At 45.8% G+C, this 25,272-nt stretch overlaps 1 protein-coding gene across 3 annotated transcripts in view; it reads right to left on the bottom strand.

The window, feature by feature from the left end:
• Positions 1-944: 944 nt before the first annotated feature.
• Morn5 (MORN repeat containing 5) overlaps positions 945-25,272 on the bottom strand; it is a 33,311-nt gene continuing 8,983 nt past the window's right edge. Inside the window, exons 4-5 of one of the 3 annotated variants that reach the window (XM_070006198.1) lie at positions 23,731-23,862; positions 945-1,124 (exon numbers count right to left, since the gene is read on the bottom strand). In XM_070006198.1, coding sequence (XP_069862299.1) covers positions 1,045-1,124; positions 23,731-23,862 — 212 coding nt within the window. In that variant the 3' untranslated portion in view covers positions 945-1,044. Of the gene's footprint in view, positions 1,125-20,744; positions 21,044-23,008; positions 23,041-23,730; positions 23,863-25,272 lie in introns of those variants that run through there. The other 2 variants (XM_070006209.1, XM_070006218.1) reach the window with 2 other exon arrangements.

The raw sequence follows: 25,272 nt of genomic DNA, 5'->3' as shown, positions 1-25,272 counted from the left end.
CTCCCCACCTCACCTCCCTTCCCCTTACCCCAGGTAAAGCCACAATAGCCATTTTATAGAGAAGGAAGTGAAAGGTTAAAGACATGTCCAGGATTATATGATGTCTGTGTTCCAGCTAGGATTTGAACCTGGGTGTAGATGATGCCAAGGTAATGTTCTTTCTCGGGGACTACACTGACTCAGTGCTTATGATACATGTCTCAGGTGGCTGAGCTGGACAGAGGTGAAGGCAGTCTTAGGAAGTCATTGCTGTACCTTTAGAAAGGTGCTGGCTTTGAACTGGGCACAATGATCAGGTCCTACTGCCCTCAGACCAAGTGAGTCACTTTGAACCTCAGATTTCCCATCTGCAACAGACAGACAGACAGACAGACAGACACACACACACACACACACACACACACACACACACACACACACTGTTTATACCTACCCATTGCTTATTTAATTAGATATATCTGCTATTATAAGATAATGGTTCTCAAACTTCTTTCTACATAAGAAGTACCTGGGAAGGCAATTCTCAGAGATTCTTTTTTGTTTGTTTTGTATTTCCATAAACTCTTTTGTTTGTTGGTTTTATTTTGTGCTAGCACTTGGGGCTTGAACTCAGGGCTTGGGCACTATCCGTGAGCTTTTGTGCTCAAGGCTGGAACATTACTACTTGAGCCATAGCTCCACAAATGGAGATAAGAGTTCCACAGAATTTCTTACCCAGTTTGGCTTCAAACCGAGATCCTCAGATCTCAGCCTCCTGAGTAGCTAGGATTCCAGATGTGAGATACCAGTACCTTGGAACACAGATTTTGGTCAGCAAGTCTAGGCTGGGGCCTGGGAACAACTATGGTTCATAATTTTGTCCAGGTGATTCTGACACAGGTAAAACAAAGACACCTTCTGGGAAACAGACTTACTAAGCCAGCACAGTTAGGTCCACTACATAACAAAGTGCAGGAAGCCTTTATTCCAGAGACAAAAGTTGAAGTTCTAGATCTACATCCTATCCCCAATGTCAGCAGGGCAGATGGAAACTTCTGGTAGGGTTCACAGCTTGGGCCTGTGACCAACAATCTCATCCCAGCCCTTCCGACAGGTCTTGATGATCCACTCATGCTCATCATCATCTGTGGGGAAAGAGGAAGAGCCAGTCACACTTGATGCTCTCTGAGACCTCCCCTGTCCTGGGAGTACTCCGGGTGGGAGAACGGAGTGCTGGCCTGCCCATGGCCTATGTATCTAGCTCTGGTGGGCAGTAACAGACCTTTCATTGAAAGCAAATCCCTCCACAGAGCACCAGGGGTGGGGAAAGGGGGGGGAATGAACATAGAAGGGTTTATAGTCTGTGGCTGCAGCTGCTGTTGGAGGCATCTAGAGGTGACTTGGCCATTTGAAGCTTATCTGATCCCGAGGGACAGTAAGAGAGTGAGGCCCTCATGCTCAACCTGGGCTGGTAGATCACAGATAATCCCTGCCATGTAGCAGAGCCAGGCCTGTAGTGCCAGGAGACAGAGGCTCAGATATTGGTTTCTGTTTATTCGTGACCCTTCAAAGAACCTGTGGTTTCCCAGGGAGCCAACACGCTCTGCTGACTCAAGTGCCTTCGAGGGGAGCGCCATTCCCTGAGGCCTTGAATGCAGTCATCTCCTTGCCCTCACTCTCCAGGGCCTCTGTGACAGGCAAGGTACCATGGCAAGATGCACTGGAGAGATGAACAGACAGAGGCTCTTGAGGATGGGACCCTTGTCCATAGCTCCAGGGTTAGTATGTGGAACAGTCCGGGAACTGAGCCTACGGTTCTCTAACGACAAAGCCTGTGTTGCTTTTCAAAACCTCAAATCCAGGACTGAGTCAGCCACTCCAGTCCTTGGCGCTCTATCGTCATCTCTCTGTGAAGAACCCCTGTGATTTACTTCCTTTTTCTTTATTATTTTCCCCCTTTCTCCTCCAGATCCCACACCCAGCCCCCTCATCCATCACCACAGGGACCTACTCCAATGGTGGGAGGATATATACCCCTAAAAATGCACCCAGCACTATAAAATACGTATTCTTGCTTTGTGTGTGAATGTGTTTTTAATTTACAAAAAACAGCATTGTGTGGCGAGTTTCTTTGTGTCGTACTTCTTTCATTCAGCAGTACGGGGTCAGAATCTCTTCTGGCTGCCATATATACCTCTAGTTCTATGCCTCATGGCTGCAGCCTGTGTCCTGTGCTCCGTGGTTGGCTCCCCTCCCCCTCTCTCTCCATCCTCCCAGTGGTGGCAAGTGGAGGTGGCTTCCAACTTCCCCATGCCAGGACCGACACTGGGACCACCATTCTGGGCCTAAGCCTTCCTGCATAAGGATGTGGGAGAATTTCTTGGGGGAAATTCCAGGATAGGGATCACTGATCCTGAACAGACCCTCTCTCACCCGTGCTCCCAGCTGAGCCCACACCCCCTCTCTGTCACCTCTCTTCCCTTGGTAGGGGAGGGTCTCCTCTGCCCAATCCACTGCCTCCTGCCTAAAAAAAAACAGGAGGATGAGACTTTTTATCTTCCTTGGGTGGCAAGTGGTCTCTCCCAGAGAGCAGAAACACAACAGGACCAGCACAAGCCTACCCTCCCTAGAATGAGATGACCCCACCCAGGGCAGGAGGCTGAGCCAGGGACAGGAAGCCGGCAGCTCAGAGCCAGCCAGCCCACGGTGATCTTCACCAACACGCTGAGTCTCACTGGATCTTTCTGTAGCTGCCCGACAGGGCAGAGATCACCCCATTTTACAGAGGATACACACATTGTCCTAGGTGAAATTTGAGCCAAGGTTCGTCAGGCCCAGTGGCCTGGCTTCTCACCCAAGGGGGGACTCAGAGTTGCAAAGGCCCATGTTGCCTACACAGTCCTGTCTCCCTAGCCCCATTCCATTGCAGATAACCCAAGGAAGGCTTGCTGGCTAGAATGCCCTGGCCTTGGGAGGATTGGCCTTAAGGAACCAGTTAGCCTTGGTTTGCCTTGGGCGGGCTGCTGAGAATCCTAGCAGAGGCTGGCAGTGCAGGGGTGGGGAGAGTGGTAGTGATAAGTCAGCACACAAGGAGTTAAGCGCTGGTGGAGCCCACTTTTGCCACACTGTGAGCTGCCTGGTTGATAATTACAGTTCTGAAGTCTCCAGGCTATTCGAATCAGTGCAGCTGCAGCCTCTTCAGTGGTAACCCCTGAAACCAGACAAACTGGGTGTATTGTGCAGAACCAGTCCTCAGGCCCCTCCCTGATCGTTACAAATTGACAGCAATGGACTTAACAGCCCTCTTCACTACCCCTTTCACTCTCTACCTGGCTGTACAGCCACCAATTTGAATCACAGATGCCTCCCCTCCCAGCAGCTGCTCCCCCACCCTCCCTCCACCTCCCTGCCGCCTCAGAGGCTCCCTGGCCCTGCCACGCCAGGGTGAGGCTGCAGAAGCACATTTCATCAATATTTAAGATGGAATTAAACCTGTAGCTTTGATTAATGCCTCCCAGAGCCTGGGAGTTGTGATTACTATTTTGCAAATTGCGATTGTTGGAATATGTTAATCTGATTGTCTGAGAACATCTTCACCTTCTCAGATAATTTTCCTCCTTTTTGGCAGGAGGGGAGGGGGAGAAGAGAGAGAGAGGAAAAAAAAGATGGGGAAAAAACACCCCACAAACTCTTTAATCAATCGCAAATTATTACCCTTGGCACAATTGCTGGTGGTGCAGAGGGAAGAGGAAGAAGATTTCTGGTTTTGTACATTGATTTAAAAGTTTCTGGTCTCTGTTGGCCTGGTAATTCCACTCAAGAACAACATCTCTGTCTCAGAACTGTTTAGACTCAAGGGAATATAAAATGATATACATTTAGAGTCTAGGGAATAATCACTTTGTTGTCACTTAACAAATAACTTCAAAACACCAATTAAATACGAGGAACCTGGTGGCTTGGCGGTGTGTGTGTGTATGTGTGTGTGTGTGTGTATGTGTGTGTGTGCATGTGAGTGTGGGGGGGGAGTGTAGTGGTGGTGGTGGTGGTGGTGGTAATGGAGACACAATAAGCCATGTGAAGGAATAGTTAGCAGTTACTGAAAATAATAGCTATGAAGTCTAAATAGCAACACAGAGGAAATATTTTTATGCGATAATAAGCCAGAAAATGAGAAGAGACAAGAAACAAACTATATAGACAGTAAACTCCATGCAAAAATTGGGCACCAAAGAAAAATGAAAGATAATAAATTGAAATGTGAGTTGTGGCCAGCTTTAAACTAGAGAGGTCCTGTGTTCTTGCTATTTCCCAAATCTCCTTTCATGAATGCATATTGACAATAGAAAAAAATTAAAATAATTTTCCTTCCCTTCAATTTAATGTCTTGGTAATTTAATGTGTTTTTGTTAATTGAAATAAAATACTAACAGTTTTGTCTTTTACTTTTAAAAAGTAAAAAAAAAAAATCCCAGCATAAGCATATTGGTAAAATGCATAAACAACAAAACAGATTTCCTGCAAATAATTTATATAGATGTCTGTCCTGAAATGTGTGTGTGTGTGTGTGTGTGTGTGTGTGTGTGTGTGTGTGTGTGTTGTATGTCTGTGTGGCTTGTCCCAGGGCTTGAACTCAGCCTGAGGTCTGTTCCTGGGGCTTTTGTGCTCAAGGCTAGTGCTCTACCACTAGAGCCACAGCTCCACTTCTGGGGTTTTTTTTTTTGCTAGCAAATTGGAGATAAGAGTCTCACAGACTTTCTTGCCCAATCTGGCTTTGAACTGTGATCCTCAAATCTCAGACTCCTGACTAGCAAGGATTACAGGTGTGAGCCACCTGCCTTAAAGCCCTCACATCCTTTTTTTTTTTTTTTTTTGGTCCAGTCGTGGGGCCTGAACTCTGGGCCTGGGCACTGTCCCTCAGCTCTTCAGCTCAAGGCTAGGGCTCTACTACTTGAGCCACAGTGCAACTTCTGGCTTTTTTCTTTTTGCTTATGTGGTGCTGAGGAATCGAACCCAGGGTCTCATGCATGCAAGGCAAGCGCTCTACCACTGAGCTACCTTCCCAGCCCCAAAATCTCCACATGTTAAGCATGGGTGTATACAGCATCTTCCTCCCAAAGAGGACAGTACAGAAAGAGAAGGTGAAAAAATGGGCAATATTTTTCCTTTGGAGAAATCTGACCTCAGCTAGGGGTTCACAGTTAACATCATTATCAGCATCTCATTAGCAGTTTGTACCCTTAGTAACTTTGGGTGAAAAATGGCACTTGCTTTCATGATCTTCCTTCCCAAGCCCCACAACTCTGTGTAATTAGGAGAAAAATATCAGACAAATTCCAGTGAAGGGACAGTGTATAAAATACCTGCCTAGTACTATTGAAAATTGTCATGAAAACCAAAAAAAAAAAAAAAAAAATTCAAGAGGAGCCCAGAGACTCAAATGAAGGTCTTGTGATGTTCTGGATGGAATCCTGGAAAAGAAAATGGACAGCAAGGATAGACTGAGGAGTTTCAGCTAGGAGCTTTAGTTAATATTAGTTAGTGAATACTAATTCATGAATATGAAAAAACGGTACAATTAATGGACTATAGGGCATTTTAAGAATTCTGGTCTGTCTTCACAATAATTATACAACTTTAAGTGCTCTAAAATAAAAATGTTATTTAAAAAATGCCTGAAAATCCACTGTGCCCTGTAATAGGAGAAATTAGCATATTCTTCAAGAGAAGTGGAAGTCCCTTCATACTGCCAGTCATCCAAAGTAAAGCCGTTCCCTTTCCTCTCTCATAATCTGGGCCTCCATGTCTTATGTTTCCCCTTACCTTATATGCTCCCCAGTTACCAGTGGCTTATACCTGTAGTCTTAGCTACTCAAGAGGCTGAGGTATGAGGATTGTGGTTCCAAGGAAAATCCTGTGAGACTTTTATTTCCAACTAACCAGCAAAAAAACAGAAGTGGAGCTGTGGCTCAAGTAGTAGAATGCCAATCTTGAGTGAAGAAGCTAAGAGATATCACCTAGGCTCTGAGTTCAAGCCCCAGTAGACACACTCTCTCCCTCCCTCCCCCCCCCTCTCTCTCTCTCTCACACACACACACACACACACACACACACAAACACACACCCTGTAAACTTTCAATGAAGAGATCATATCTGTTCTGTTGGCCAATGGACCCAGAGGACTGTAGATGCTCAATAAATGCTTTGATGGGGGAATCTGAATAAATTATTTTTATTCTGGCTTGCCTCAATTGCCATTAACAAACATCTCCTGAGCACCCACTTCCTGGCATCCAGCTTTCAACCTCTGGCCCCATTTCCCAGTAACCTCATGTTTTCTTCATAGCCCATGTTATGTCTATCTAAGACTGTAAGCTCCAATGCATCTGGGCACCTTGTCTGCTTGTTCCTTGTGGTGTCCATAGGACTTAGGGAAGTGTCTAACATGTAGAAGGTACACCATCAATACCTGTGGACTGGGGAAATGAATCAACAAGCTCAATCCTGTGCCCAGTGCTGGGGACCGAGTGGAGTAAGATGCAGCAGTGACTGGTGCCAGGAGCCCCCTGGGGGCACTCTTCAGGGTTACCTCCATTTGTTGCACTGAAAGATGTCTTTATTCTGGGGGGGGGGAGGAAGCTTTGGAAGTGACTTTGCTGCCACCCATATGCCTTACCCCTCTTGAATAATTTGAACTGAACTTCCTCAGTAGAAGAGGAACTTGCTGGAAGCGGTACTGTGGCTCAAGTGGTAGAGTGCACGCCTTGAGCTGAAGAGCTGAGGGACAGCGCCCAGGCCCAGAGTTCAAGCCCCAAAGTTGACCAAAATAAATAAATAAATAAATAAATAAATAAATAAGGAAATGAACTTGCTATGAGAGACCCCAAAATCTGACCAGACTCCCTTGTTAAGAAACCTTTCCAGAAAGACTGTCTGACCCCTTGGCCTGGACTTCAGGGCCCTCCAGATTCCCCGCTCCCCAGCTCATCTCACACTGTAAAATCCAACTACCTTTAGCTACATTACTTGTCCAAATATGCATGGAGAGTATCTCTTTAGCTTTGTACATGTTCCCTGCCTAGCATGGGGGTACCTTCCCTTCCAGCACCAAGCTCAGGTGCAGTGTCTCTCAGAACATCAGAAAAGCCCAGGGTACTTTCTATCTCTGGATTCTAGGATATATAAAAATGAAGAAAAACCTAAATAAGATGGTACCAATTGAGATATACTTGAAACATTTACACTTGAGGAATTATTGCCTTTTGGGGGGAGGGGTTGCTTGTGGGCTTGAACTCAGGGCCTGGGTGCTGTCCCTGAGCTTTTATGCTCAAGACTAGCACTCTATCACTTTGAACTACAGTGCTACTACTGGTTTTCTGGTGGTTAATTGGAGATAAAGAGTCTCATGGACTTTTCTTCCTGGACTGGCTTTGAACTGTGATCCTCTGATTTCAGCCTCCTGAATAGCTAGGATTAGAAGTGTGAGCTACTGATGCCCAGCTCAAAAGTACTGATTTTAACACAAACAAATATTGAATGTGTTACTCCAGGATTTTTTTTCAAAAAGGTTTTAAGTTTACAGAACACTAAAGGTAGTATGTTTGAAGTCATCTGGTGAATGTGGTCTTCCTGACTTAAGGGCTACTCTGAATGTGTGTGCGTTGGCCTCTGCCTTCCTGCCTGTCTCCCATGTCACTACACTGGTCCTGCCTAGCATTAACCTTCCCTGATAAGGGGAGCCAGGGACATGATATTGGTTATAGTGCCCCATCAGTCTGGGGAAGCCGTGTTATGAGGGCCCAGCACTTAAAAATCATTTAGTTAAGTACATGATGGATGAATAATGTAAACTTGGGACCATAAAAGTAATAGGTTCAGCCAGGCGCTGGTGGCTCACTCCTGTCATTCTAGCTCCTCAGGAGGCTGAGATATGAGGATCGCAGTTCAAAGCCAGTCTAGGCAGAACAGTCCTTGCGAGACTCTTGTCTCCAGTAAACTACTCAAAAAAGCTGGAAGTGGTGTAGTGGTTCAAGTGGTAGAGCACTAGCCTTGAGCACAAAGGAGGCTCAGGGAGAATGCCCAGGCCCTGAGTTCAAGCTCCAGGACAGGCAAAAGAACAAAAACAGTAATAGGTTTACCTCGTGGGATTTAGACAAAAGGAAAGGCTTTCTTCCACTCCCCAGGCAAATGGAGCTCCCCAGAGGGGACATTTGGCAAGACATTTGGCAAGTGCAGGTCTGAGGCTGCCGTTGCATTTTGTGTGTTGAGGCCATAGATCAGGCGTCTCCACTGCTCATAAGAGGTTGGGTTGTCAGGAATCATATTTGAGCATTAACCACATGCAAGGAGCTCAAATCCTGCCTGCCCTGGGGCCTACCACACAGCAGAGATGAAGAGGGGCTATCCTGCATAGGTCTCAGCTGTGCGGGGCCTGCTGAACTGTGCCCAGGTCCTGAGGGTGCAGTCTGCAGGTCAACATGATATTGGAGTAGGAGCAGAAGAGATCCTAGAAGGCTTAGGATAGTTGCAAGGAAACAGCAGCTACCCATGAAATCAGAGGAAAGGTGGTGGCATGGCATGGTGCAAGAGCAAGAGCACTGACTTTGGACCTCTCTGCTGCCACCTCAGGCAGGAAGCCTCACACCTCACTGGGCCTCCTTTCCTCAGCTGCAAATGCATTTGCCTTAAAGGTTTGCCATGAGGGCCAAATCAGATTGGTCCTGTGGAGTGGTTAGCACAGTTTCTGGTGCCTAGAAAGACCTAAAGAGAAGCCAGAAGTCCTCTTTGTAAGGTGGGACTTCTGGAGCCAGACAGGCCTGGGTCACTAACTTGCTGGGCTGTTCTGAACAAGTCTCTCCTCATCTCTGAACTAGGCTACTGTGTCTGTGAGCCAGGCGGATCTGTGAGCCAGGAAGAGTAGCACTTGGTGGGCATCCAGGAAGTGGAAGCTGAAGTCATCATTCTGATGAGTCTTTTAATTCTCAGACTTGATGCCTGCAAGAGGGTATCCCTAAGGAGGTCACTACGTTCCCGGAAGGATGGAGAAGAGGGGTGCATAGGATCAGCATTGTAAGGATCAAAAGTCATACTCAACTCATGCGTTTTTATTCAAAACCAGAAGGACAAGCCAAAGCAGGAGAACCCAGGGAAGGCAAACAAGCAGATCGGGGTCACTGGGCACCTATTTGCAGGTTCTGCTTCTTCTTTGGGCAGGGCACTCCTGTGACCACCACTGCTATACAGGTCCCACCTGTGAGAGGGCTGGGGTGAGGCCTGAGAAAGGGAGGAGCTCCAGAAAGAACAAAGTATCTAGCCTTGGCAGCCAAGCATCTAGCAGGGTCCAGTTCTGTGTGTGTGTGTGTGTGTGTGTGTGTGTGTGTGTGTGTGTGTGTGTGTGTGTGTGTGTATGCCTCTATTTGTATTTCCTCATTGTGACAGTGTTACCCCCACTTAAGATAAGGGAGCTGAAGCTTAGGGGGTGCAATTATTTGCCATTTTCATTTTATCAGGGCAGAAGGGAGGACTGACTGTGCTCTGGTGCTAGTCACAGTTAGTGATGCTACAAGTGTGCACACACAAATGCATTATTTCCATCCAGTTCTCACATATATGTAAGTGTAAAGCTGTGTGAAAACATGCACGTGGCTACATGTGGGGTGTTTTGCACACACAGGATGCTTGTGGTTTGTGTTACACCTATGTCTAGAGAGTACTTGAAGTCTGTGTGCTTGTGATCACACGCAGAGGGAGGAGATACTGCTGACCTGCAGAGTAAGTCCTGTTCAGTCAATTGGGCTGGCAGTGGATGCAGGGGCTGGGCCAGGCTGGGCCAGGGGCCATCTATCATGGGGTGCTCAATTTTTCAGGGGGGGGGCATGGACAAGGAATATCCTTGGAAGATGTGATGTTGGTGCATGGCAAATCAGGATCCTTGTTTGTAGGCAGGTACCCACCCCACAGTCCTGCCGTAAATTCAGGGACATGTGAGGTGGTAGAGAAAAAGCTAAGGCAGTGCCAAAATGAGGTGTCCACACCCCAGAACCCCTGTCACAACTCCTGACAACAAAGAGGCTTTGAAGTTTTCTGGCAGAGTTGGCCAGAGGCCAAGGCCACAGCATTGTCAATATTGACGGAGAGGTCATTGCCCAGGCAGAGCCTGCCACAGAGCAGGTGGGAGGCCTCGGGGCTGCTGTTGGCGTTCCCTGTACAGCAACATCTCTTGGGCTGGGTTGGAGCTTGGAGGTGGAGTAGGACAATCCCACCTCACCCACTGGGATTCAGAGGCCTAGCGTGAAGCACCCATGAGCTCATCAAAGCCTATTCAGATGTAATAGACTTGGAAAAAGTGATTGATTCTAACATACCAAAAAGAGAAACTGCAAAACTGAGATTAATACATGTTATAATTGATGCATTCAGACTTGATTAATTATTACATTTAGAAATCAAAACAATATTATTACATTTGAGCCCTATTTACAGGCTTGATTTTTCTCATTTTTTGCCAGAATTCTCTAATATGCACACAACTCTTGGGAAATTATCACCAACTATTAAAAACATGTAGCCAGTTGGCCAAGAAAAGCTCGAAAGATGCTTTTAAGGAAAAAAAATCCATATTTATAAAGGTAGGTTTTTATTTCTCCCTTAATGAAAAGCTGCACTGGAAACATTAATCTAGGTTGACAGTTCTTTTTTCCATGGCTTCCTTGCTTTTAGAATTTTTGGAGAAAAATCTGGTGTTATTCTGATGTGTTTTCCTTTTTAAAAGTATATTTTAATTCTCTTTCCTATACAAAGGAGTTGCCATTCAACAAAGCAGTTTATGAATACAGTGCCTCTTGATCAATGTCACCCCTTTCAACATTCTTACCCACCCCTCACAACCCACCCTCCCTTCTCTCACTTTTCTTAATTTTTAGGTTATATATTGAATTTTGACATTTGACAAAGTAGTTTATATATATTTATACACACACACACACACATAATGCATCTTGATCTGTGTCATCACTTCAACATTTTCACCCCCCCCTCGACCCCTCCCTTCCTTTCTATTTCTCAATTCTGTGGTAACTACAATGAATTCTTGCCTCCATTCTATCCCCTTTCCCTCTTCATTATTCTCACCCTCTCCCTTTGGTCCCCACCCCCACCCCATCTTCTTGAAAGTACCCATTTCCAGGTACTTATTTTGTTGGGCTTTGACTTAGTCTTTCTAAAAACTTATCCTATTTGTGCTCTCTATAGAGTCTATTATACTTCAGTTAATTCATTTATAACCGCTTGGATTTATAGGCACATTCTAGCAATCACAAATGAGGGAAACCACGCAACCTGTGCGTCTCTGGGTCTGGCTTCCTTCACTAAATACAATTTTTTCCAAGTCTTTTTTAAGTTTTAGCAAGGAAATATTTTAGGATAGTATGATTAAAGTAAGGGGAATTGGAAGAGAGAAATATTTCCTGCTCTCCATATAGGAAATGGAGGTTAAAGACTCAATGAGTTTGCCTTTATATCCTAGTGACTCTCAATTGCAGCTTTCAATATTCTTCGTTATATTTATTCAGTGTTTTTAACTATAATATATCTAAGAGTATTTCCTGTTGTTTGGTGTTCTGAAAACCTGTTGGACATTGGATGACCCTGTCTGTCTCAATATTGCTGTTATGTTTTGAGCATGTTTTCTAGCCTATACTTTGTATCTCTCTCCCTTTTCTGTACTCATGATTCATAGGTTTGGTCTTTTGACGGTGTCCCAGAGGTCTTTCATGTTCTGTTCATATTTTCTCTGTATTTTTTGTCTGTGATTGATTTAATTCCTCTGTTTATCTTTGACCATGGATGCTCTGTTTTCAACTTGTTCCATCCTATTAGCAAGGCTTTCAGTTGAGTCTTATTTGGTTTATTGAGCTTTGCATTTCCAGGATTTCAGATTTACTTTTCCCCCTAGAATTTGTCTTTTTTTTTTTTTTAGTTTTTTCTTCATATCCTGCATTGTCTTCCTTAATTAATTCAGCTGTTTATTTGAATTCTATTTCTGTTCATTCAGCTGTTTACTTACATCTTCTTTGAACTCATGCAGATGTCTCCTCTGTACCTGATCATTTTTATCACTGTTGTTTTGAGTTTGTTATTTGAAATTTTATCAGCTTTGCTTTGGGGAGAGATATGTTACTTCCATGTTTTCTCATATTACTTGTGTTTCTACATTGAGAGGCCATACTGTTTGTTGGAAGTTTTAATTACCTGTTGTCTTTTGGCTGAAATAGGCTCAGTGGTCCTGCAGGATAGGGTAGGGGCTCTGTTAAGGTATTATTTCTCATCACTTAACTGTGGGGTATGGCTCAGTAGCTAAACATTCAGCAGTGCTCAGGGCATTGGGCCTGATTCCCAGCATGGCTCAGATCAAGGCAAACAAGCTAGAGTCTCTTGCATAATGGTTGTTATTATTATTATTATTATTATTTAGCTTCTGGGCTGCTTTCACAATGGAGGATTCCCTTCTATGTGCAATGGAATCTTCTGTTGACTTCACAGAGGATGAGCATGTTCTCCCTTGTTTCACATGCCCCTTATTGTATGGTTCCCAGAGCAGAAAGTACTCAAGCCTCTGGATGACCCCAGGATGGGGAGAGCAGACTGGAGCCCTGAGGAAGAACTGAGGGACTTGCACTCTACTTGCCAGGGTTGCTGTATACAGGTACTCTACAGTAATTCTTTGCAGAAGAGGTGGTGTCAGTGGGAGTGTCATCACTTAGAGAGGCTGTCAGCAAACATACATCACATAAAGGTCTCAGTGCATTCAGGTCTTGCCCAACAGTTTACCTCTCTTGGGATGGTATCATTGGCTTCCTCTCACTCCTAAGAAGCTGGGAATTGCTGCTTTTATCTATTGCTTCTGCTTCTCCATGCTTTTCTGTCATCCTGCTACTCATTCCTGTGTTTCTCTCATCAGAATATCATCTCTCCTATGTGACCTGACTCTCTGAATTCAAGGAATCAAAATAGTGGATGATTATAATCTGCCACCTTTCCCCACTAACTAAAAAAAATCTAGTTAATGTGGGAATGTGATTACATTTTGTTTCAAAATAGTGAAATGATTGTGGTGGTGTGTCTCAGGCTAGAGTTAGGACAGGATTTAGGGCTCTCGTGGGGCATGATTTGGGAAATATAGCTTTTGGTGTTAGAAAGCTCTTCTGTGGGCATATATCATGGGTACCTTGCATGATGACCTCATTATGTCTTCATTAACACCCCTCAGAAGGCACAGCAGGATGGAGCTGTGAGATCTTAATTGGTGGGGAAGGGAGAACGTTACTAGAGTCATACTGAAGCTCGGAAATCTCTTAGGAAGACCTTGTGCTGGAAGGACACCGCATTCCATGCAACAAACCCAGTTTTGTGACATTGTTGGGACAGAAAACAAGTCCTGTTATGATGGTCCGGATGAATGACTGTCTTGTGTTCATAGGCAATAGTGATCCTTAAAGACAAGAACCTTCATCTGTGCAACACAGCCCTCCTGGTACAGGAGGCATGATGGGGACCACTGACATGGACCCCACACTCTCTCGAAAGCAAGTGTGTACTGAATGGAGGGGGGGAGCAAAATTACCAGCACCATTTATTTTTCTGTTCTTCTTGCCTTCCCACTTTTATTTTTTGAGCACTAATAATTGGATTCACCATCACCGGCCACATTCACGATTCCTAGCCACTCAGAAAAGCCACAAGCCATAGCTGAGGTCACTCTCTTGGCCTGACCTCATAGCCTTTATTCTCTGGATGCATATGGACAATGGGCTGAAGAGGGTTTAGCAGTTCAGAGCCCATTTTGCACTTGACATATGCTGAGGCCTGAGCTAGGCTGGGGTAGTGGGGACAGCCAGGAGAGATGGTAAAAGCCCATGACAAACTGGGCATTGGTGACTCACACCTGTCAACATAGCTACTCAGGAGGTAGAGGCCTGGAAGATTGTAATTTCAAGCCAGCATAGGCTCAAAAGTCTGTAAAACTCCCATCTCCAATTAACTGGCAAAGTACCAAACTGAAGGCATGACTGAAGTGGTAGAGCACCAGCTGTGAGCAAACAAGCAAGGGCAGGAAGTCCTGAGTTCAGGCCTCAGAACCAGCAGAAAGAGAAGAAAAGAAAATATAGTTTCGTGGAACACTGAAGTCACTCTAATCCTCACAGCAATCTTTTATGTTAGTTCTATCATCTCTGTCTCCTAGTGGGGATGGGCATTCTCAGAGAGGAGAGGGCATGTGTTCAAACTCACCCGGCTAGTGAGTGGGCACAGAGCCCAAGAATGTCTTCCAAGGTGTGTTCCTGGATGTTACCCATCCTCTGAGAAAATTTTCTACAGCTTCTGTGTTTGCTGATCACTCTTTGAAGGATGGAAACTCCACTCCCCAAACATCACTCAAGGATGTCTTGCTGGGTCTCTCTTCCTTGAATGCACAACTCAAACTTACTCCTACATACCTGTCAAGTCTCACTGTCCAGCACTAGCTGAAGGAAGTCTCCATCTCCTCTAGCTTATGGTAAGCAAATCTTAGGTACGGCACATTGTTTGAGTACACAGAGCCCCTGATTATTTCTGTGCCTTTGCCCATGCTCTTACTTTCCTCACCCTTTATGGCCTAGCCTGGCACTTCCTGTCGGGGGATATCATTCAGTGACACTGGGGACATACCCTCTTTTCTACACCTCCACAGCACAATGATTGCAGGGTCTTTACTGGGGAAAGAATCTCATACTTGATATGTCAAATTAAACATTAACACAGACATCATGGGGAAAACAGAAGTGTATTGACCTCTTCCCTGCTTGTGAATTATTATTATTATTATTTTTAATTCATGAGATATATTCTGAGGGCCTCTGTAGTCATCAGTTAGGCTGACTGTCACTGTGCATCTGTTCCTCCCACCCTGCCCTGGCTTTAGAAGGACAGGCACTGAGTCTGGTCCCTATGTGATGGATCCCTGTGTACACGGGTTCAGTGGAGGCCGATGGCATTAAGTGGACCTGAAAAGATGAGAATGACAGAGCCCACATCAGAAGATAATGCCAAGGGCTAGGCAGGGAGATCAGGAAAACATGGGCTGCCAGTTCAGTCTTGAAATCAGCATCAAAAGTAGGTGGGTGGAGGCCAGGGGGCAGCTTGCCAGGGTGACACTGGCTCCTCCTTTGGGATGTGGAGTTAAGCTGGTCCTTGCTTTTCAGCTTTTTACCCTGGGGGGGGGGGGTAATTATCATTGTGATCACTGAGAGGCCCAGGTGACGAGTGAGGGGCATAGCCACTGTCCTAGCAGCAACCCCTGAATCGTCTGTCTTCGCAAACCGATCAGATGGGTCCTCTTGCTACCCCCATTTTTTGGATGAGGACGCAGAAGCTTAGAGAAGTTGAGTCAGTGATATATGACTGCAGTTCTGAATGAGTCTAAATCCTGTCTTAAACCCTGCCTGCCTCTCTGGGACGTGAGGTGGGGCAGTGGCTTCCGCCAACTACCCTGGCTTCCATAGCGTGGGCCGAGGAAGAGAGGTGAGGCTCCCGCCTGTGAGTTCTGACCTTGTGCCACTGCTATTAAAGGAGACAAAACAAACCCTGCCTAGGCAGTCCTCAGCTGACTCGGCCAGGGAAGGGGAAGCTGTGTCCTCTGGATGCCTCCAGGAGGTGACCCTGGGGGTGGGGAACACATTGTTACCAGAATCCTAGGGACATTCTAATCCTAAGTTAGAGGGGGAATTTCCAGGGCCTCTGGAGTTGGGGTGGGGAGAAAGAAGGGCACTGGACAGTTCTACATTTCAGGGAGGTTGGCCAGTGGGAATAGGCGGTCATTCCTAGAGCAAAGATCTTCAAGGGGTCTATGAATAGCTTCCAGGTGGCCGATTCTCCCTGTGGTAGGCAAAATTCTCTCTTCCTGAAGAGACTGTATAATTTAACCTAGTTCTCAGAGAGGCTCCTGACTCAGAAAAGTCCATGATGTATTTCAGAGCATGGCCTCTGCTCTGAGAGAGTCCTGGGTTCAAATCCTGGTTCTTTTGTTCCACAGTGGCTAGGAGGAATTTTCTCAAAGGACGGATATGTGGTGAGTCCCTGACTTAGAGGCGGCTTCAGTTCTCCCCACTTCCCTCCTACCCCTTTTGCTTCTATCAGATGCCCAAGTCTGCTGGCAGAGACGTGGGCTCTGTGCGGGCATTTTATTTGGCAGTTACGAGTGTGATATTATCCCTCCACAAAGCCTTCATTACTCGGCTGTGAACAATACCACAGATAAAGCAGGGATGCCCCTGCGTGCCAGTCTCCAGGTGATTATAACATTTGGGTAAATTGCCTTTTGTCTCGCTGGAGAGATGATGGCAGGAAGGGGGCTGTGCTGAAGACTCACTCGGCCATTTTGCAGAGAGCTCAAGAGAGGCACCGGGAAGAGGTAGCCTGGGTTTTTGAGTTGCAGCTGGTAGCGGGAAGTTGGGATTCCAGACTCAGCTCTACCACAGACAGGCTGTGTGGAGTCAGGGAGGTGATTTGGTCTTAGATTTCTCACTTGTCTAGGGAAAGCAGTAGCTTCAAGATTAACAGAGGCTTGCTGTGTTAGAGGCATCGAAAAATTCTTGATCATTGCCCAGTTTTTGAGTAATAAAACAGAAAGAGAAGTATCCTGGGGGAAGGAAACCACTAGTATAACTTACTGGGTAAATACTCTATGTCCCTGGGCTGTTTCCTTTCTTCCTTCCTTCCTTCCTTCCTTCCTTCCTTCCTTCCTTCCTTCCTTCCTTCCTTCCTCCCTCCCTCCCTCCCTCCCTCCCTCCCTCCCTCCCTCCCTCCCTCCCTTCCTTCCTTCCTTCCTTCCTTCCTTCCTTCCTTCCTTCCTTCCTTCCTTCCTCCCTTCTTCCGTCCCTCCCTTCTTCCTTCCCTTCCTCCCTCCCTCTCTCCCACTTTTACTCCCTCCCCTGCCCATCTCCTTTTTCTTTCCCTAGGAAATGAACCAGCTCAAGTGACATCTTTCACTTTGGAGCCAGCCAGGCCTGGGTTCAAATTTCAGAGGTGCCACTTTTTACCTGCTGAGTTTGGGCAAGGCATTTCACCATGCTTCAAGTTCCATCAGCTGTAAAGTGGGAATAATAAAGATGACTGTTTTATGGGGCTACTGTGAGGATTAGATGAGATGAGACAAAATAGCACATGCTTAGTACCTGAAACATAGTTACCATGCAGGAAATGCTGGTTATTATCATCATCCTGCTTTTTCTCACTCGAAGTAAACTATCGACATGTCTGCATATCAATAGATCCACTGCTATATATTTTTTCCCCAGTGTTGGGAATTGAACCCAGGGCCTCCTTGCGCATGCTATGCAAGTGTTCTTCCATTAAGTTACATTCCAGACCTTCTGCTACCATATTTAATGCTTGCCTTGGGTTCTACTATAAGAACACACTGTATGTTACCTATCCAGTCCTCTCCTGGTGGATATTTGGGATGTTTCCAGTTTTCAACTGTCTAAACAATGACTACAGAAATTTTAGCTCATGCCCCAGTGTTCACCCTGCAGTTTAAATGTCACCCTTTTCTAAAGGTGGCTGCACAGCAGGTACACCAGCGCCTGGGGGTACCGCTGATGCCCTTGTGGACAGATGATCTTAGAGCTGGCTGGGCAGAGGGAAAGAGGAAGACCTTGGAAGGCTATGAATCCCATTCCTCCTGCCGAATTCCCTTGACCTTCCCGAGCCTCACTTTCCTCGTTTGTCAAGCACAGCCCACACAAGGACTCCCCTCTTCCTTGGTGGGTTGTCTGGTTTACAGTCAGTAGCTGCTTAGCCAATGTCAGCTCTCATTGCCATTATCTTCCTGATCCTCCTCACTCACCCTGGGGAAGGCAGCCAACACCTCCCAGAGTCCTGCAATCACAGAAGCCAGGTCACTCTTGAGATGTCCAATTCACACCCCTCGTCCCGCTGCCCACTGAGCCCAGCGTGTATCCAAATGAGGCATATGGTCTTGATTTTTAAATTCTGTCAGGAACCCACAGGTTCAAACAGCAAAAGGACCCTCTCTGCAAATAATCACTGGTGTGCGATATTTTTAAGAAGCCAGAGCCATTGTTTCTGATTGAAGGAAAGTTGGTGCTATTTTGAAGAGCAGTGGCGTTCTCTCTCTCACCATTGGGAATTAGACGCTGTTTGAAAGATTTGTGAGCTTGAGGACGCTTGCCAGATGTGCTTGATTCGACATTTCAGACAACAAAGGGGATAATGTTGGCGGGAATCTTGACGGCATTTCTGATGATCAGGATATTCTTTGAGGATGGTACTGAGACCTTTCGGGGAAGAATTTCAGCTTTTACATAAACTAATTTGGGATGCTCACTCTCTGTCTTCCACAAAGCAAATTTAGTTCATTGTTAGCTGTACATGTTAAAATGGTTACGAGGGTGTTTTTTTCTTTGAATATTAATAATGCGCCTTTCATCTGAGACGTTCACATGGGGTATCATTAATTGGGGGGAGGGAGGAAGGATTAGTGGTACAGTTGTTTTGCAAATGATTCCTACTGGTAATGTTGAGGAGAGCAACAGCTACATGAAAGAGATACATCTACAAACTGCCAACATGGCTCTGGCTTATCTTTCCTGGGAGGAATGAAAGGGATGCCTTGGGGAAGGGCACAGGGCTGGATTTCCCCATTTCCCATTATAGTAAATGTAATTATTCCAAATATTTTCAGATGCTTCTATATGGGTCGCAGTATATAAAGGACCCCTTTTCAAAGCAGGTAGCATCTCATTTCTGGGATTATGGAGTTTTTGTCTTAATACTGTAAAGTAGTCCCTTGGTTGATTTGGGAAGCTTGCTGAGCTTCTGCTGGGTACCAGGAGCTGTGCTTGGTAGAGGGACAACAATGAATCAGATTGCCCACCCCAGTCTAAGAGAGGAGAGCTACAAGTACAAGATAAACTGGTATATAAAACTGACAAGAAGAATGGAAAGAACTGTGCATTGCATTAGTCAGCTTCCAATTACTGTAACAAAAAACTTGAGAAAATTAACTTATAAACTAGAAAGACTTATTCAGTTCTGGTTCTGAAAGTTCTAGAGCAGGACTGACAGCCTCATGGCTTTGGGCCTCTAGTGGGGTCTGTACACCATGGTAGGAACACAAGACAGAGAAAACTGTTACATCATAGCCAGAAAACCAAGCAAAGAGACTGAGAGAGACCAAAGTTCTACAGTCCCCTTAGAACACATGCTCACAATGACCTAAAGACCTCCCATCCCCTCCACCCTATCCTTTGTCTCACCTTCTAATCAAGGACCATAGTAACTCCCAACAGTACTGTCTAGGGACCAAATCTTTAATACGTGGTCCTAAGGTGAATGCTACCCCTATTCACATCATAACAATGGACTGAAGCAATACTCAAGTTGGAATCTAATTTTGTCACTCATTACAAACAAGTAATCCCTCTGAAACCAGGTTCTCATGGTACAAATGGTGGCTCACACAAATTACACACTTGGAAAGAGTAGATGAGATAAGCTGGCACCTCTTAAGACTCCTCCCCAGTGGGCATTCTTCCCCCAGCCTTGTCTCCCTGAGCTGTAGGTGTACAGGTGGAGCCACATGGCAGACTTCAGTGATTATAGGCAAAGACTTGTGGCCTCCTGTTTTGTGCGAGGCATTGAGAGATGAGGCATACTGTGATGGGCAGAGAAAGGAAAGAAGGTCAGTCTGTGCTTGAAACATGTGGGGCGACATTAGAGAGTACAAAGTGCTGGCTGTGTTTACCAACAGATGGCAGTTAGCCCAGATGGACTAGAACAAGAGGTAGACAAGACAAGAGAAGGGAGAGTGGACCATCAAAGCTAGACTGGGACTCCAAATGCCATCCAAGAGTCAGCAGCCCCCACATTCCCTGTAGCATTTCATTTACCAAGCAAAACCCTGATGAGCAGAAAGTCCAGCACATCCAATCCCATTTATCTTTCTGAAGACCTCTCTGCTTTCCAGGACCCAGAAAAGTTTCACAATTGTCAGTGGCCCACCTCCCTGCTCTTTCTTCCAGCTTGAGTAAGTGACTATCAGTCACTGAGTGCCTGTTTGGGCCAGGTGCTGGGTTATGTATTAAATGCATTCCTGACCTCATTTTTTCTAATTTATTTTCCTATCCTGCAAATAGGAACTACTTGAATGTTCATTTAACAGATGAGGAAACTGAGGCTCTGAGAAGAAATGTAACCTACCCATAATCACACAGCTGGTCTGAGGTGGATCCAGAATTAGAGGCCAGTCAGAGGTATGGGTTCCAGGCCCTGGGTTTTCAATCACCACATGCCATCTCTCTAACCTCTTCTACTTCTCTAGCCTCCTGTGGGGCAGAAGATTCTAAACCAGTCTCTGTTTTATGTTTGCTGTGCTGCTTAGAATATACACTAGCTGTGTCTGTTATTAGAAAGGTGATGTATGGAGGCGTTACAGTTATATAGGTCAGGTAAAGAGTACTTTTCTTTTTGGACAATGTCAGCTCTCCCACTTTTCCCCTTCCTTCCCCACCCACAAGTTGTATAGGTCATTTTCAACTTAATGTCCAGTGAGTACCACTGTTTCATTTGTTCACCCTTTGCCCATTTCTGTACCTCCCCTTATGCTCCTAAAGACAGATGAACAGACAAGACAAAAAGAAAAGAAAACAAAAAAGAGAAAAACATCTCTTGTTTCCATTTTTCAGAGTTCATTTTGATAAAAATTATTTTATATAATCAGAGACACATAGGAATTGTGTCTTTGTGACTTCAACATGGGAAGCAGTAAGGTGGATTGGAAAGATAGCTGGACTTGTAGTGAAACTGGAATGGGTGTGAGAGCCAATGTCACCGTCACGCTGAGGCTGGCCTGGTGTTCTCATCATTAGTCTGCCCATTCCCAGTTGTCTATTGTGTGCCAGGTATTGAAGTTTGAGCCATCAGGTAAAAATGATGGAGAACTTGCAAGCAGGTGCTCTGCCTGCCCACTTTTTCTTTTACAAACATAATCAGCTGCAACGTGGTGGACCTGTGTGAGATGCGGGGGGGGGGGGGGGGGGGAGGGCAGTGAGGAGCCAGACACAGTCACGTGTTCTCAGGCAGCTCCTCCACTGTCACCTGCTAAGTGCTATTGGTGGAGGGAGTCTAGTGCAGTGGAGGGTGAGAGGTGGCTCAGAGAAGGCTGCATCTATGCAGGATTCTACCAATGGCTGATCCAGATTCTTATGAAAATTGTGAAATCCACTTAGTGTGTGGCAACCAGCACTTAAACAATGGTCAGAATAGGAAATACCATAGTACATGGATACACATCTGTATATGCTTACATGTACATGAGGTCCTGATGTAAAATATTCCTATTAGCTAAAGGCGTGACACCCATTCTCAGATAATATGTCTGCCCAAGTCCCATGGCACATTGTGTAAATGTTCAAAACCTTGGTAATGAGTAGAAGGATGGACGTAAATTCTCACAGCAAGCCTAGTGCATCGGCACATTCTTGTAACCCCAGTTATTCAAGGCAAGGCAGCTGGGCACCAGTGACTCATGCCTGTGATCCTGGCTATTCAGAAGGCTGGAATCTGAAGATTAAGGGTCAAAACCAGCTTGAGCAGGAAAGTCCATGAGACTATCTCCAATGAACCACCAAATACCAGAAGTGAGGCTGTAGAGTGCCAGCCTTGAGCAAAAAAGCTTAGGGGCACCACCCAGGACTTGAATTCAAACCCCAGAACCAACACACACACACACACACACACACACACACACACACACACACACACACACACACACACACACACACACACACACACACACACTTGCTTGAGCACAAGAGTTTGAGGCCAGCCTGATTCACATAGTGGGGAAATTTTTTCTCCCTCACATTCATTTAGCAAGGAATCTTCTAAAATGTAGGTCCAACAACTTGGATTTGGCAGGCATGTTCTTTTAGAAAAGCATTCTGAGCATGAGAAGCATGGGCTGGGCCAGGTGGAAGCTTGGACAGCCCCACCAGAACCTTTGCACCATGCCCTGCTGTGTGGAGATCAGAACTAAGTGGAGCACATGCCTGCTTCGCCCGCTGGCACCTGTTAATGGCTGCCAGGGAGCTTGTGGCTCCCGTCAGTGTTGCTCAGCAGTGGCATTTCTCTAAGGCCCATTTAGCCGAGCTCATAGGCAGCTCTTTCTGTCGTCCTCACTGCGACTGGCCTCTGACAGCCCCAGGTGGAGACAAGATATAGTCCCTTCTCACATGGACATGACAGACTAGTGGGAAAGACAGATGTTAAACAAGTAATGACAGAAATGGGTGTTTAACTACAGTGGAACTAAGAGCCACAAATGACATGTCCAAAGCATATTAGCAGGGTAAGGGCCCTGCCCTTAGAAACCCTTTGGTAAATAGACCTGTTGTGCATGATTTGATGTGACGTCTCCTTAGCTTGTTTGATCAAGAAACTTTACAGTGAGCTGGTGAACACCCAGCAGAATGAGTGTTGTGCAGAGCAGCTTTCTACATGAGCCAAGTCACGTGGACCAGTGTTTACATGTGCCTATAATAGCTCCCACTTGTGCCAGGCCACAAGATGACTTGCTTTGCTTTACTTTTTTTTGTGTGTGTGTTGGTACTGGGGCTTAACTCGGGGCTTCACACTCTCCCTCAACATTTTTGCTCACGCTGGCACTCTGTGCCATTTGAGCCACACCTCCAGTACCAGATTTTGGCTTGTGAATGGGAGAGAAGTCTCTTGGATTTGTCTGCCCCAGGGTTGGCTTTGAAATATGATCCTAGATCTCAACCTTCTGAGTAGCTAAGATGATAAAGATGAGCCACAAGTGCTGGGCTAAAAGGTGGCTTTCTGATTCTCATGGACGGACCAAGTAAATTCCCTGGAGGGGGACAATATTTCTCCACAGCTACTACAGCCATCCCAGTCTACTTGGCAGTTTCCTTCTGATTGCAGTTTCTTGACCTGAACCTTTATAGGCTCCATTGATCATTTAAGATTATGTGCAGGGGGAAACTGGAAGAAAGGAAAGGAAGAGATGTCATTGTCCAAAAGAGAAACATACTCATTACCTATGACATGGTAACCCCTCTGTACAGCACCTTAATAATAACAATAAAATTATATTAAAAAAAAAGACTATGTGCAGGAGGAGGCTACAATGCTTGATAAGAAATGTACTCACTATCTTACCCATATAATTGTAACCCCTCTGTACAGTATTTTCACAATAAAAAAAATTAAAATTAAAAAAAGACAATGTGCAAAGTGAAGTGTGTGTGACACACATGTACTTGTGTATGTATATTTTTCTGGGAAGAAGATGCATGGCTATTGGTACCCTAGTAGGGTGATGGGGAGTCCAGGAAAGGGAAACATTAGGGTAGTGAGCACTGGGAGTAGGAGGCTGTGTCTAGCTTTCCTCTTTTACCCCTAGTGTCAAGCATAGACTCTAGAATACAGTAGAGGGTCCATTAAATCCTAATGGGAGAATGCATGAAAAAGTAAGTGTGAGTATCATAGTGAGATTGTGAATGTCCTTGACTTCACTCTGTGGCCTTTGGCAGGCTTGAAGCCTAAATAGTGAAACCCACAGATAACCAACTTGTGTCTTACTTGCGCAGGCCTCTTTCTCAGCAGGTACATACATGAGCATGTGCACATGCACAGTCTTTCTCACATGGGTCAGGTGAGGTGAGACCTTACCTGCATTTCTCAGGAAGCGGCCCCTGTAGTCCCTGACAATCCTTGTGATGGGGTTGTAGAAGCCATCTCCACAATCATAATTGCCGTCAGGGATTTTTCTAGGTGGGTCCATATTGGTGAGTTGAGAGATACCTTGAAAGGACATAATGGACAATTAGTTCACCTCCAAGGCTACATCCAGACTCAGTGCTCATGGCAGGTCAACCTTTGGCTGGCTGCTAATGTGACTGTCTGGCTTCCCTGATGGACAACACACTCCCTGCTCAGCGAAAAAGAGAGGATCCATAGAAGAGCTGTCTAAAAGTGCATCTGTGAGCACTGCAGACCTTATCTTCTTCCCCATGTCTTGGGACACCATGACAAAGGGCATAGGTTCTAGGGTCAGAGAAACCCAGAGGGTGAGTCCAGGTTGACCAGGTGACTTGCGGAACATGTCCAGGTCAATGACATCATCCAAAGTATGGCAATGGCTAATAGATGTGTGCCCTGCTGTCTCCCCCAGGAATCCTATGAAGCAGAGCCCAGATAAGGAAGAACATAAAAAAGAAATGGTCGGGTGACAGAGACGTGGTGAGGAACCCTTGATTCTCTCCAAAATGACCAAAGCGCATGCCATTTATTACGAGTTTATGATGGGCCAGGCATTATGCTCTTCCTTAGAACAACCTTGAGGCTCCATTTTATAGCAAGTTGCTCTGCTCAGAGCGGTCAGATAACTTGTTCCATATTATCCAGCTAGGAACCAGGCTCTGGGACCTGTGTGCTAAGTACCCACATCAGTGGGGGAGAGGGTCTGAGTTCAGCCCCAAGACAGGGACTCTGGGACTCCTTCTCCTAGGAAAGGGGAATGAATCAGTGGACCTTTTTGGTCATGTACCCCATGTGTGTATCTTGGAATGCTCATTCCCTGAGTAAAGGGAGAAGCTGGAATAAACAACGTCTCAAGTTCTTTTCAGTCAGAGATGTGATCATTCCCTGTTCTTCAGCTGGAACACTGATTTCCATAGAGCAGGTGGTGCCATGCTCACTGCTCAGCATCCCGAGCAGTGGGTTCTCTAACCCTGACACCTAACTTTCCTGGTGTATATTGGCTAATGATTACCAGGTACTTCTTCCAGGCCAAGTGCTTTCTAACCATTCTCTCACTGAAGCCTCAGGCCAATGTTCCTCTCAGAGATGCAAGGCCAGACTGTACAGGAAAGCCCATCATGCTGCCTTCGAGAGGCTCTGCTTTAGTGAAAGCATGGGTCGACAGACACAGGTAATGTAAGGTCCGCTCCTGGATGGCTAGGAGACTCCACCCTCCTCGCAGCAAAGTTTCCACCCAGTACCTGCGTTACCTAGGCAACTGGGACACCTGGAAGAGGTCACATCTGCATCTGCTGAGGTCACATCTGAATTTGATGTGGCCACACCTTTCTCCACCCATACCCTAGATAAGGCCTAGCCCAGGCCCAGATGCTCTCTCTCTGCTCTTTTCTAGCTCTTTTCTCTCTCTTTTCTATTTCCCAGCTCTCTCTCTTTCCCAGCCACATGGAGTGC

The sequence above is a fragment of the Dipodomys merriami genome, unplaced genomic scaffold (genome assembly GCF_024711535.1).
Source record: "Dipodomys merriami isolate MVZ:Mamm:240054 unplaced genomic scaffold, mDipMer1.0.p SCAF_11, whole genome shotgun sequence".
In the NCBI taxonomy this organism is placed as follows: Eukaryota; Metazoa; Chordata; class Mammalia; order Rodentia; family Heteromyidae; genus Dipodomys; species Dipodomys merriami.
Note: the sequence above shows the minus strand (reverse complement) of the source record. Positions and strands in the feature narration are given on the sequence as shown.